The sequence below is a fragment of the Nothobranchius furzeri genome, chromosome 13, assembly GCF_043380555.1.
Source record: "Nothobranchius furzeri strain GRZ-AD chromosome 13, NfurGRZ-RIMD1, whole genome shotgun sequence".
NCBI lineage: Eukaryota > Metazoa > Chordata > Actinopteri > Cyprinodontiformes > Nothobranchiidae > Nothobranchius > Nothobranchius furzeri.
This window is the reverse complement of record NC_091753.1, coordinates 20,631,149-20,645,013: the sequence shown is the minus strand read 5'-3', so window position 1 is coordinate 20,645,013 and position 13,865 is coordinate 20,631,149. Positions and strand designations below refer to the sequence as shown.

Here is a 13,865-nt window from a genome sequence, read left to right as displayed (position 1 = left end):
AAGCAGAAGTTGAGGTACTTGTGGGTGAGGTGGAGAAATGAAAGGAAGTGCTTTTGCAAAACAAATAAGAGAAAATCCACAGAGTGGCACAGCGTTGCTGAAGCCGTCAATGCTGTCAATTCTTCAGAGAGCTCTGTGGCGGATATTAAAAAATGGTCCAATCTGGATTCGGTTCCCAGACTCCCGGGTGAAAGTCACGCGCGCTAACCAGTCAGCCAAATGGAGATCTCCCTTGTTCAAGTAACCAGGGCGCATGATCAATCAGATCACAGTGACAGGACACACACTGTCACAGACGCATGACATTCTGTCTCAATCTGTCCCCCTGCTGATATTCTGCATTCCGTATTCTGGCTTCAGGCTGTGTGTGTGTGTGTGGGGGGGGGGGGGGGGGGGGGGGTCTTGTTTTGTGTGAACACGAAGCGGTACAAGTGATAATGCTGCTGGAATTCACAATTGTATCCTTCTCAGCAGCAGCACTGCAGGTGCTCTCCATGTCCAACATGTGTGTAAGCCAGGTCCGTAGTCAACTTAAAAGTTGCGCACATTTTCCCGCTACGTTTTCTTTTATAAATCTCAAAGTCTGCGTGGAAAGTTGCTTACGCAGTTTTCCGACCCCGTTTTGTGCGTAAGCAAGCTTGATAAATGAGGCCCCTGGTCATTCCCCCGGACACACAGCCAACAATGGCAGAGTCTTCAGAGACCTTCTGGAGGGGACAGCTGCTGGCGTTGTAGATGCAGTCTGAGGCGAAAGAAAGTAAGAAAACAAGATACAAATCACGAGAAGGTGTAGAAGGTGAGAAAAAGGGTGGGCGCACCGTACCCTGCAGAGCTCCCGTACTACACACAACTGCCTCAGACGTACAGTTGTGCAGCCTCACATTTAAACACACATTTAATCCATTAGAGAAGCGAGCCCTCGTCTTTCTAAATGCTTTTTCCTTCCAAGTCTGGTTAAAAAGCTGAAAAAAGAAGATGAAGCAGCATGAAGCAAATGAGCCTTCATACTAACAGAGAAAATAGATGAGTCTAATTCAAACAATGAGATGAACACTGGATAGAGAAAGAGAAACAGTCGAGAGAGGGAGAGAGAGAGAGAGAGAGAGAGAGAGAGAGAGAGAGAGAGAGAGAGAGAGAGAGAGAGAGAGAGAGAGAGAGAGAGAGAGAGAGAGAGAGAGAATGACGGTAAAAGGGCAAACAGACAGAGGATGAGAGCGTCTTCACAGGCAGGTCTCATTGTTCTTTCTGGTAACTTAATTAAGCCGTGTGTCTGACTACCCCCTCAGATAGATGCTACAGCTCCATCAGCCCATCCTAACACTCAGCACTCTGAGCGAGTTCTGCTGTGAGATGAAAGAGTCTCATCAGAGTGGTGGGCCCGTAAAGCGCTGACTCATCAGCTGTGGTGCACCACAACAACAGCATCAGCAGGCCCAGAAAAACAGTACTGCCAACCTGCAGCAGCAGAATAATCAGTACAGATGTCAACAAGTAGCTCTGCAGCAGCTCTGGATCTCTCACACAACTCTCTTGTCAGGAGTGTAAACGGATGTGATGGATGGGAGAGTCTACAGTAAAAGAGCCATGAAGATTTTCTGTCAGCACGCTGTTATTAACGATTCAGTGGATTTTATATTTTGCAGCTGATGAAAGTATTTTCTGCAGTTTCTCCCCACTAAAAACATTTTATGACTTTCAGATGGGATCAAAGATATGTAACTTCAAAATAAGATGTCTGCAAAGTTGGCTGCTAGCTGGAAACAAAAGTAAGAAAGGGCTGATGTTCAGTTGCAGTCACACTGACGTGGTACAACACCTTTGTGAGAAGTGTTGTTTATTATTGGGGCTGGTAGGGCATTTGACATCAGTGCAACTATGTCTCTTGGTCCATTTGGTCCCTTCTGACTTACAGACACCAGATCCTACCATGCAGGCTATTATGAGTGAACTTCCATCCGTCCATCACCTTCAGCAAGGTCACCAGAGCTGCGTCATCATTCAAACATTCGTGGAAACTTTCCTATATTCCTTCCAATGAATGAAATCTTAGGGTTGCTCCATTATGGCAATAATGATAATCACGCTTATTTGGACAGAAATTGAGATCTCAATTATTTAAGAAGATTTTTTTTATTTAATGTCAGTTTTATTTAATTAATTATTTATTTGGTCATAAAATTACACAGGGCGCAATCAGGACAAAAATAAATAAGAAAAAGAAAGAAACAAGAAAATCACAAAAACAGTTCCTGATTCCTGGTATAAAGCCAATACACTTGCTAATAGTTTATGACCCAAAGGGTTTAGGCCAGGGATGTCCAAACTTTTCAAGGCAAGGGCCAAAATAGTCATGTTTATAGAGCAAGTCAACCCCAAATCAACTTTTTTTTCCTGATCAACTATATAAATGGGTGTCTAATTGTGCTGCAGACACATGTAGTCAATAGTTTAGCACTTTAGTGCATTTTAGTTAAAATTTTTATTTTCTGCTTAAAACTTTCAGTGTTGTGCCATTGCCAGGTAAAAACTCTGCACTGCATCTGAATTTAAACCTGCCATCGCTATTGGCTAAGAGGTACCATAGAATGTTAGCTGGTACCATATGATGTCACAATGTAGTTGTGAGCCTGTGTGTGTGTGTGTGTGTGTGTGTGCATTTGTTAGCGGCTCTGTCCTCTCGGTCTGCTAGGCAACCGCATTTGTAGCATTTTTCTAACAGGAAGTGGGAGTTGAGTAAGAATCTGGTAAGGGGTGACTTGCTCTTTAAAGAGCTCTTTAAAGAGCAAGTCACCCCTTACCAGATTCTTACTCAACACAGGCTCACCAAACCATTGTGAAATTGTAATGTACCAGTTTACATCTTAGCATACCTCTTAGCCAATAGCGATGGCAGATTTAAATTACAATACAGTGCAGAGTTCTTACCTGACAACGGCGCAACACTGACAGTTTTAGGCAGAATATTTAAATTTTAGCTAAGATGCACTGAAGTGCCAAATTGTTGACTACACATGTCTGCAGCACGATTAGACACTTGTTTATTTAGTTTATCAGCAAAAAAAAGTTGATTTGTGGGTGACTTGCTCTTTAGAAGATTGCAAACATTATTTTATGGTATCAGTTGCACTCTTCAAGGTAGGCTAAAACGTAAAAATCTGAACACAACCATGTTAGAAAGTGGTGATCTTTATCAACATGCTGTATGGAGAGACAAAATTCACCTTTTTAGTAATTCAAGTGGGGACCGTACAAAATCTCCCCGGGAATGCTCCCCGGCTGCACTTGGTTTATTTAAAGAGCAAGCCACCCCCAAATAAACTTTTTTTTGCTGATAAACTAAATAAACAAGAGTCTAATCGTGCTGCAGACACGTGCCGTCAATAATTTGGCACTTCAGTGCATCTTAGCTAAAATTTTAATATTCTACCTAAAACTGGCATTGTTGTGCCGTTGTCAGGTAAAATCTCTGTACTGTATTTGAATTTAAATCTGCCATCGCTATTGGCTAAGAGGTATGCTATGATGTAAACTGGTACATTACGATGTCACAATGCTGTCGTGAGCCTGTGTGTGTGTGTATTTGTTAGCGGCTCCGCCCTCTCGGTCTGCCAGGCAACAGCATTTGTTGCATTTGTCAAACATGAAGTGGTAGTGGAGTTAGCAGTGTTGGGAGTAACGCCGTTCAAGTATAACGGCGTTTCTAACGGCGTTCTTTTATAGGTAACGGAATAATCTAATTAATTACTTTTCCCGCCGTTGCAACGCCGTTACCGTTACTGGGGACGGAACGTTGTGCGTTACTATGTGCTTGTCGAACGTTGAGCAGCAGCGTGAGGCTTTCTGACCGCCACACTTCAGCTGCAGCCAGGGAGAGAGAGGTGTCGGTAACGCACTTACAAACACGATGATGATTGGCCGGGTGGGCGGAGACCCTCACGGTCTCAGTCACTGCATTCTGTAGACACAACGGGAATAACTCAGTTTAAAATAACCGCGTTAATAAAAAATATTTCTTTCTGTAACGAGCAAACTAATTAATTACGTCTTCTTTTATCAAAACGTTGTTCCTGTTACTGATAAGAAAATGCGTGCAGCAGCGAATCTGCGGGTCTGCAGCCGTGCCCTTAGCGTGACAGCGGGACGTCCCGAAGGTCCGCTCACCTGTTCACAGCTCAGACGTCCTGATCTTCTACCTTCCTAGATCATCCAGCTGTAACCTGTTCCTGATCATGTCTTTAGTCCCGCTGTAACACTGATGCATCAGTCTCAAACGACATGGAGCTCAGGTGTTATTAGAACTACCTGTGTGTGTTTACCACCCAGCTTCAGCTCTTCTGTGTTTGGGTCTGACCCACGTTAGTAAATGTAAGTCCTCCATCAGATTTGTGCCTCTTCTAGTGTCATTTTTAAGGACATTTATTTATTTATTTAACCATTACTAGATTACCAGCAACAGAAATGCTGCTGAAAACACACAATTATGTGAAGCTGGAAAAATTAAAATGCTGTTCAAAATTACATTTATTTCTGTAATTTAACTAGACTGAGAGACCATTTAAAGGCTCGGGAACCTTTACAGGTGTTGCTATTTGCAATTTTAGTTTTTAGCTGATTGGGTTTTTTTTTAAATATCACACAGTGACCTTTTAATAGTCTAGATTAGTGTAATGCTCCTGTTAGTAGTTCCTCCTGTTAAGTGCTTATTTATTTAAATTATTCAGGTTTATATAAAACATTTGGACATACATTTTATTATGTTTAGTCATTAGTCATTTATATTTTACTATTGTAGTAATTCTTGCATTCTTTAATGAAAAAAGTAACTAAGTAGTTACTTTTGTTGGTAATTAGTTACTTTTATGATCTTGTAACTCAGTTAGTAACTGAGTTACTTTTTTGACAAAGTAATCAGTAACTATAACTAATTACTTTTTTAAAGTAACGTTCCCAACACTGGGAGTTAGACTCTGGTAGGGGGTGACTTGCTCTTTAAGGGTACTCAATACAGACCCGAAAAGCCAACCAATATCTTGGAAATACTAACAGCAAGATTTATCCAGTGCATTTTGAAAATAGAAGCAAAATGTGGCATAAAAATGATTTAGTCGTCTCCAGCAGTGCTGTAGGGGTTTACAGCAGCAACTTGTCACTCAGATGAATTATTATTTATCAGTGTGAGAAATGCATTTGTGTCTTATTTCTAAACTATTTATTTACAGGTCCCATCAGTTATTGACATTATTTGTCTCAGGCACAGCGATCAGAGGTGCGCTGCAAAAAGACCACACAGTTGGGACTCAAACCGGCGACCTTCTGTCTGGAAGGCAACAGTGCTACCAACTGCACCATCATGTAGCCTTGAGGAAACATTTGTTTGTAAATTAAAACAGCGAGTTTCTAGATGTCTAGATGAGAAAATGTTTGGAGGAGAATAAAAGCATTGAGTATAAGGAGAACATCCAAACGGTTAGCAGAGGTTTCTTCTGAAAAGAAAACAAACTAAACAACATAAGATATATCTCTGAAAAGAGTATTCTAATATATTCTTTAATGAGTCGACAGGAAGTGCATTCAACTTACCCACGACGGCATAGCCACCTGGAACTATGGGGTAGATGGAGCCATCTGAGTGGATCCCATCGGGAAACCAGGCCGCCATGCTTTCTCCAACCAGACGACCAAAGGCTGCCCCTACAGAGTAGGAACAACACACACACACACACACACACACACACACACACACACACACGCACGCACGCACACACACACACGCACACACACACACGCACACACACACACACACAATAATAAAACAAGATGATTAAATAAAACTTGCAATTTTCTTACAGCTTTACAAAAAACTAAAGAGCATGAAATAAAAACAGTACCATAACTCACAGCGGATGCAATCCTGATCAAAATGTTAATGCTATTAGAATAATGGCATGCAAAATCATATTGTGCATGGTTGGATCTTAAGGTCCCCTGAAACGTTGCAAGTGCAACAAGAAGGAACGAGAGCGAGACAAAACCTTTTCTGAGAAGCAGTTTATTAAAAACAACACTTCAATTCAAACAGGCAGTTTTACAGCAACAACGTGGATTCACTTTCTGTCAGGTAGTCACACTGCCATGATGTTCTAATGGCAAAGGCAAAACGATGTCCCCTCTTTGTGGTCAGGTTGTTGAACTTCTTAACCACTTCTCACCACTGAGGTGGGACGCAGTAGGACATCCTGGGGGTTTAGAAACAAAAAGGTCAAGTGGAAGACCCAAAATATCCACCAGCACTATGCCGCAGGTCGGCATTGGTAATCAGATACTGAATAACTTAAAAATAAAAAAAATATATCTTCCACGATCATTTGGACATTGCAAGAGAGCACCAGACATGGGATACTGAAAGGTGGGAGAAAATTCTAGTCTCTGATGAGAAGAATGTAACCTTGATGGTCCTGATGGTTTTCAAAGTTACTGACATGACAAGCAGATTTCCCCTGAGATGTTTTCTATGCACCACAACAAAAGGGACACTACTGTATGATGGACTGAGGAGCTTTTCCCTTCAGTGAAACAATGGAGCTTCAGGAGGTGCAGGAGCATCAAACGGCCGCTGGCTATGTCCAGATGTTCAGGGGGCATTGTTCATAACTGAGGATCCTTGTGGTGACCACTGGGTCAGGACAATGCCCACAGGACCAGGGACTTCTTTCAGGAGAACAACACTCTTTTGGAGCATTCTGCAGGTTCCCCTGATCCAAATCCAATTGAGAACATTTGGGGGTGGATGGTGTAGTGTCTGCTATAAACAATGTATCATGCATCAATGAAATAGTATCATATAATGTTGTATTTCTGTATTAAGTTTAGAATAACAAGGATAATGTGAGTCACGTGAAGCATTTCAGTCTGGTATGCCAACATGAGGCCATTGTTTACCTCTCAGGATAACCTTTGACCTCAGAGGGACATGCAGACAGCAAGCTTAAACTCTCAGGAATGTGTTGCTTTCCAAACCAAATGTATTGTCTATAAAATGTTTACCACACATGGTAAGATGATCAGCTCCAGCTGAGACATGATGAGACTCTGATGCAGAAAGTTCACCTTAAATGGAAGAGAATGAGCCTCAGTTCTTAAGATAAGACACCACGAGCCATTGGTTAGCTACTCGGAGGAGATGCATTTTCCCATCTCATCTCCCTTCGTGGGAGTGGACAGTTTCCCTAAAGGATAAAAAGTGTGCTTCGGGAAGATTTGGACTGGGATCTCCTCCAGACGCATGCATGAATCTGTACTGACATGGACTGGATTGTAATAAACCGGTTATCTGTTTTAACTTAAACATAGTCATGACTGAGTTATATCTCTCCAAGATTCAGGGCCAGCTCAGCATGAAAATGAACCCTAATGGCAAGAGAAGCTTACAAAAACCGACAGTAGATGCCCATCTGACTTCAGCACTTGGAGAAATCTTCCCACTCACCTCATGGAAACACTTGCATCAAGCGTGTCGTAACAAGTCTTTGAAGTGATCAACGATTCATTACTGAGCTCATGTTTGGCACTTTGATTTCTGTTTGGGGGAGGGGTTACGGGGTATTTGGAGGCGTGGCCTTAAAATTTTGATCATTTATGAAACAGCCTTCGGATTAAACGTTTTCACTAACATGCTGCTCAGAAAATGTTTTGTCTCACTTCTGTTTCTTTGTGTTGCTTGTTGAAGTAACCTTGCTAATATCCAAAGGTGGTCTTAAACTCTTGATTAGGACTTTATTTTTTATTATTTTGACTAAACCTGGTACAGAGGTGCTTTTGAGAAGGTGAGCACGATTTACATGCTGTCATAATTATCTGTGTGCCACTGCTCCACTAGAAGCTTCGTCTTCAGAGAGGTTCCAGTGCCAGACAAGAGTCAGTTCAAGATCACAGGGCTTGTCTCCTTCCTTCCACATGCAGCTAAATTCATTTCACCAGTCTAACTAATAAATGAGGTTTTCATCAGCAGTTGCTGCTTATGAATATTCCTAACTGATCTTACATTTGTATTTGGAAATCTTTACTGCCAACAGAGGACCAGGATCCATAAACTCCGACTGGTGATATTTAAAGCTGATATTGTTTATAAACAATGCTTAAAAGGCTGTTTGTGAACTCAGTAGAAAAACAAAACTACTGTGAAGGCAGTTCTATGTGGCAGGGATGTGAAACTCCACCGCTGAGGTCAATTTGATTGGTATCTCCATACGCTACCAGCAACACGATACATTAACAATACGGTGAAACCCTCTGCCAATACGAGTCATCCCTGCTGATGATTCATTACTGATGTAATGTCCATGAATGGTCAGTTGTCACCTACAGATTGACCTACATGCCACCGGTCATCTACAGACATGAATCTGCCTCTGTGCGTCTCTTAATCTTCCAAGCTGCAGGAAAAGATTTGGCACTGCATGTTTACACTCAGACTGTCAACATCATGTTCCCTTCTCAAGGTTCTTCTCTGCCAAGCCTGTCTGCTTATCTAGGCTGTCCTGCACAGAATAAAGGACTGAACCGTTATAATAGTAAATAATCATATGGTCGAATGAACAATAATGGCTGATGAATAATAATAATGTTTAATCTGTGCTGAAATTAATAAGGTTGATTAATCTGTGCTTGAATTACTGAAGTTCAAATGAATATTATTATTACATTGAAAGATTTATATATGATGATCAGTAATGTTTGATATGGCAAGGTAATCATCATCTACACTCACACACACACACATATCTTCCTGACACAAGGTTAAGTTAAACGTCATGACACATATGAATTTCTTATCCACAAATCAGAGCTCTTTTACCTGAAAGAGGAGTGTTCTGAGGTTTGTTTGGTAAAACCTTTAATAAAACTAAGGTCACTTCCTGAGTGATTCAGTTCTAGAGAAAGCTACGGACCGGCCATCCGGAGCAAAAACCTCTTTAACCCAGAGCATCTTTTGACAAGCTGTCAAAAACCTGCTACACGCTGAAGCTGACACAGCAAACGGTTCCTGCAGAACATAGCTGATACAGTTCTGACTCCCAAAAGGTTGGTTTATGCTTGACGCATCCGCAAGGTCCGCACGGCTCCACGCGGCGAAATTGCTTCATTTTAACAACCACGCCCCTCCACCGCGTCTCCGCATGACCTAAAATTTCCGCAACGCACACCTAGGAAAATTTCTAACCACGCGGAAAAACATGGCGGACCGGCAAGAACTAGTATGGCAGAGGTTCGTAAATACAGACATTTGTATGATTCAGCTCTCAGAGATCACCGTGATCAACATGTTGTTAATAATTCTTGAAGAGAAATAGCTCGCACTGTCGGAAAACACAAGGACGCTGTTAAAAAATACTGGAATGCCATGTTGTAAACAACAGTTTTTACTTCTACTATGGTGTAGTGTTGGATGCATGCCGTAGAGCTCCATGCTACACCCTACAGTTTGGGAGAATATTGGCTCACCGCAGAGACGAGCCGCATGAACCATAAACGCTGCGAGTTGTGAAGCGTATTCCATCCGCGAGCCGCATCACCAAGTGGAAAGTGAATGCGTCAAGCATAAACCAAGCTTCAGAGTCCTTCTAGACGCAAACTAGTTCCAACCTGTTGTGCCTGGAGACATCTCTGAACTGGAGAGTCGGTGCTGTGGTTAATCTACTGAACCTCGGTGCCCAGAGGTCATCCGACCTTCCTGACTTCCAGATCGGCGAAGAGGATCTCCAAAAAGGGTGAGGCAGACACAGCATGAATTGTGTCTGATGTGGTTTTGATAAGAACCAACTTCCTAGTTAATCCAAACCAAATTCTTTTTCACACCCAAAACTCAGTTCTTCTAGATACTAGGTTCTGATAAATACACGCCATTCAATCACCATACATCACATCCCATCCACTTAGATTCATCCATCACAGTAGCCTTGGTTAACTTGTCATGAACCTGACTTTGTCTGAATTGAGACAAAGTGTGTTTGATCCCTGAAAAAGCGAAGAATCCTAGAATCTTCGGATTAACCATCCAAAGACCAACAGGTTGATATTCTATGTTTATATAGAATATCACAGCTTATTGGTCATTAGTAAAGGTAATAGTTTAAGCTTAAAAGCAACAATATTTAACCCTACACTCACCTGAAAATGATTTTCGATTTGATCCAATCCGTGACGCGATTTGAAATATTCAACACATTGCAAAGAATTTACAAGCCCACGTCTGGTTATTAAACATCATCACAATGTTTTTTTCCCTCTTCTCTGTGAAGGATGCATTTGATCCTCTATTTTTCCATTAATCAATAAATTCAACATGAAAAGAAACGCACTTCATCTGTGATATTTACATATTAGACATATTTGAATTGCTAAAACATGCTGTTGAAATAAGAGAGTTGAAATGAGGGTTAGACAATCACTCTGCTCAGAAAAATGAACCAACAGAATCAGAAAATTATTAGAGCTTATCATATAATTATTAGGAATTATTATGAAACTATGTAAACATCTGAACATAGTTTTTAAAACATCTTTTGTACGTTCTTGCTGTGTTTGCCTTCTAATTTCATTTTTGGTTCTTTTTTTTAAAACACAGATAAGGCTTCTCTTCACCTTGCTGACGGTTTAGTTTGTGGCTGCAAACATCTTCAGAGCTGATGCTGTTTAGGAAGTGACACTCTCCCCTCTCTGCATCATCGGAGAGGGAAGAGTGGGCAGCAGAGGGCGACAACGTCCTCTGCTGCCCGCGGATAAACAGAGTAGGAAGTGACGCCACCATCTGCGTCAGCTCTGAGGAAGTTCGCAGCCGCAAACGAAACCGTCAGCAAGGTAAAGAGAAACCTTATCTGTGTTTTAAAAAAGAACCAAAAATGGAAATAGTTTTTTAATATAAACCTGATCCATAAGGGGCTATTGTGACAGCTGCAGTATCTAAAGTTACTGAACGTTGGAGATGCAGGGAGATGTGAGTTTACCTCAGTTGTTTATTGGACTTCCCTGAACCACTGTTAGTCATTCTGTCTGGAGTTCTTTAGTTCTGCACGAATGCCACAATGATAAGGAATTACCTTAAATTACCTCACACAAAGCTTCCGGTACACAGATCAATGAGAATGATCAGAAGAATATGCTGCTGCAGAAACCAGAGACGGTGTCACGGACTTGTTTTCAAGAAATGTATTTCATTTTGGAAAGTACGTATGTTGGTTAATATTGTCTCAATACTGTCCCACCAAGTGGCTTCCGCTGATAGTGACGAGGCGTTCAATGTGCCTCAAAAACGAACACATAGCAGGTTAACCGTGAAGCAATCAATGCAACCATGGTTTTTACAGACGTATAGCATATAGCTGTATCCAATGCACACTGAAGCTACCAGTGTAGTCGCAATGCTAACGTCATGAACAAACCACTGAATCAGATCAGTGACTCTCTCCATCACTGGTGTTCTGACCTGCTTGACTGGTTATCAAAACACAGAAACTGCAGGGGCACTGACATTGAATTCCCACTGTTTCACTGCTGATTTGATTGATTAATCTTAATTAACAATGTTGATTAATCTTAAATTAAGTGGTACACAAGTAAAACTAACCCAACTAATGATTAATTATTGATTAAATAAACACCCCCAACTCCCCACCAATATGGCTCATTTGCTTGGGCCAAAGGGTTCTGAGAAGTTTATCAGAGCTAGAGCTTTAACTGCTGGAAAATGACAGAACTGATGCTAAGCAAGTCTTGGTTTAGCTTTGCTTTAGCACTAGAACATGTGAAGGAAAACCTTCAGGTGGTGATTGTATGAATTACTGCTTGATCAATAAGTTAAAGGGACAGGACAGATATAGGGCATACAGGACAGCATGGGTTTACTAATGGCAAGTTTCATTTTAGCTAGAAAGTTCAACCGTTGGTACGTAATACTGTGGTTTCTACTTAAAGGTCCTATTAAATCAGTGCCGTCACAATTAGTTCCTCTGAATATGATCTCTAGCATAACTATTATGTTTTTCTCTAAAATAATCTAGTATTGTTCTAATTTGAGTGTTTACAGTTACTCCTTATGTGGGAAACTCTGAACCACAGTGCTGACGGTGTTTATTACCAATGACGAAAACAGGCATGAAGGCTCCACAGGGTACTGGGATGGTGGTGGCCAGAGCAGACATCCAGAACTACAAGAGGGAGAAAAGAGGAAAAAAAGAAGGATAAAGTCATAAAATAAAAGAACAGGGTGGCATTTCAATTAGCTCCAGAGTTTTACCCAGTGTGCCCTTAAATGATAGCCACATTAAATCGTCCAGCAGCGGCGAGGAGGCGTTCATGCGAGGCGTATTGCTGAGGTTAGATTGAACTGTCACATCCACTCTTCATTTGATAAAGTCTGAAATAAACCCTGGGTAATGAGCGGGCTCTGCTAATTGGCTGACTGTGCACCAGGCAAGGGGAAGGGATGGATAATTAGACACAGCAAACAGAAAAGGAAAATGTCGGCGCTGATAATGTGTGGGCATTTTCGTCAGCTCTGAGCATACGCGCAAGTGTACATTTAAAAGACATGGGTTGACGTGAGTGCCCAAAGGGTGTTTCATTTGAAAGGAGAATGGTATATCACACTGGAGAAAGAGTTGAAATGGTGATATTTAAAATAAACTGGAAGGCCTGCATGGTGGGACTCAGACATTCCGTTAGATATCTCATTAAAATTCTATTTAAGCTTTAAGCAGACAGTACAGTACTGATCTTTGTTAACATAGGATAAGTCCTGGACTTCCTGGACACTATAACGAAGAAACGCTGCCAAAACTATGGTCACACACAGTGTCCCACCACACAGTGGTCACACCTGAGGTCCAGAACAAGTTAAATACATTACTTCATTTGTAGAAACAAACCAGGAGCACAAATCATTAGTTAGAATGAAACTTTAATTAAAGATTTTATTGATGCTCGCCTACACCCTTAGTACTAAATCAATCAGCTGTCAGAAGGTGTTTGGTAGTAAAACAAAGACTAACTGATCACTGCTGCTTGTGGAAAATCATGACTTCATAATCAGGAGTGTAAATAGAAAAGTACCCATTGTACAAAAAAAAAAAAAAAACAGTAAAACACCAGGGCCTCATTTATCAAAACGTTTGTACGAACGTTCCTATATCCTTCCTACAAATTAAATTTAAGATGTCTGTACTCCTGATTTATGAAACATGCGGTGGCCTCTCGTATGCACGTTCCTCCGCGATCGTCTGATGATAAATCCCACCTGTGCGTACCCAGGTGCTCATGTCCATTCACCATCCTTTACGTAGAGAAACACCCTCAATTAATCATATTTCATCACGCTACGTCCTCGGCACATGAGGGAATTCCCAGTTTTTGTTCTCCAGAAAAAATAAGAAAAACTTTAGTGACAAGATCGGATCACTGGCTGCTGAAGCACAAAAAATCCAAACAGGTTGCAGATGTTATAAACGCGGTCGGGACAGAGGAGACGTTCCTGTCAGAAATAAATAAAAAACGGATTTGATAACTGGTAGAGTAACAGGTTCCCATTTACATTTAAGGAGTTGTTCTGTTTGGAGTTAGTTTCATTTGGAAATGTTGACTGAGTGTGCTGCCTCAGCTTCTTCTGAGCTGTCATTCAATCTGGTTGCGTGTACAACGGGGGAACAGGAGGAGGTTCTGGGGGGTTCTCGTAGTTGTAAAATAAAATATGAACAGGAATAGGATTCGTGAAGTTTGTCTGTTGCTCCACAAAGAGTCCCAAATCACAGCATAGCAGAAGGATTTCTTCCTCACGGAGAAAGCGTTCCCTCCAGTGTGCGCGCTCTGTCAAA

At 41.4% G+C, this 13,865-nt stretch overlaps 1 protein-coding gene across 10 annotated transcripts in view; it reads right to left on the bottom strand.

Annotated features, from left to right (window-relative positions):
* Positions 1-13,865, bottom strand: part of clcn2c (chloride channel 2c) — a 360,814-nt gene that overhangs the window by 53,598 nt on the left and 293,351 nt on the right. For all 10 annotated transcript variants that reach the window (XM_070543366.1, XM_070543362.1, XM_070543363.1 and 7 more), the window contains 2 exons: positions 12,134-12,203; positions 5,581-5,691 (listed from right to left, as the gene is read on the bottom strand). In XM_070543366.1, the coding sequence (XP_070399467.1) occupies positions 5,581-5,691; positions 12,134-12,203 (181 nt within the window). The remainder of the gene's footprint in view (positions 1-5,580; positions 5,692-12,133; positions 12,204-13,865) is intronic.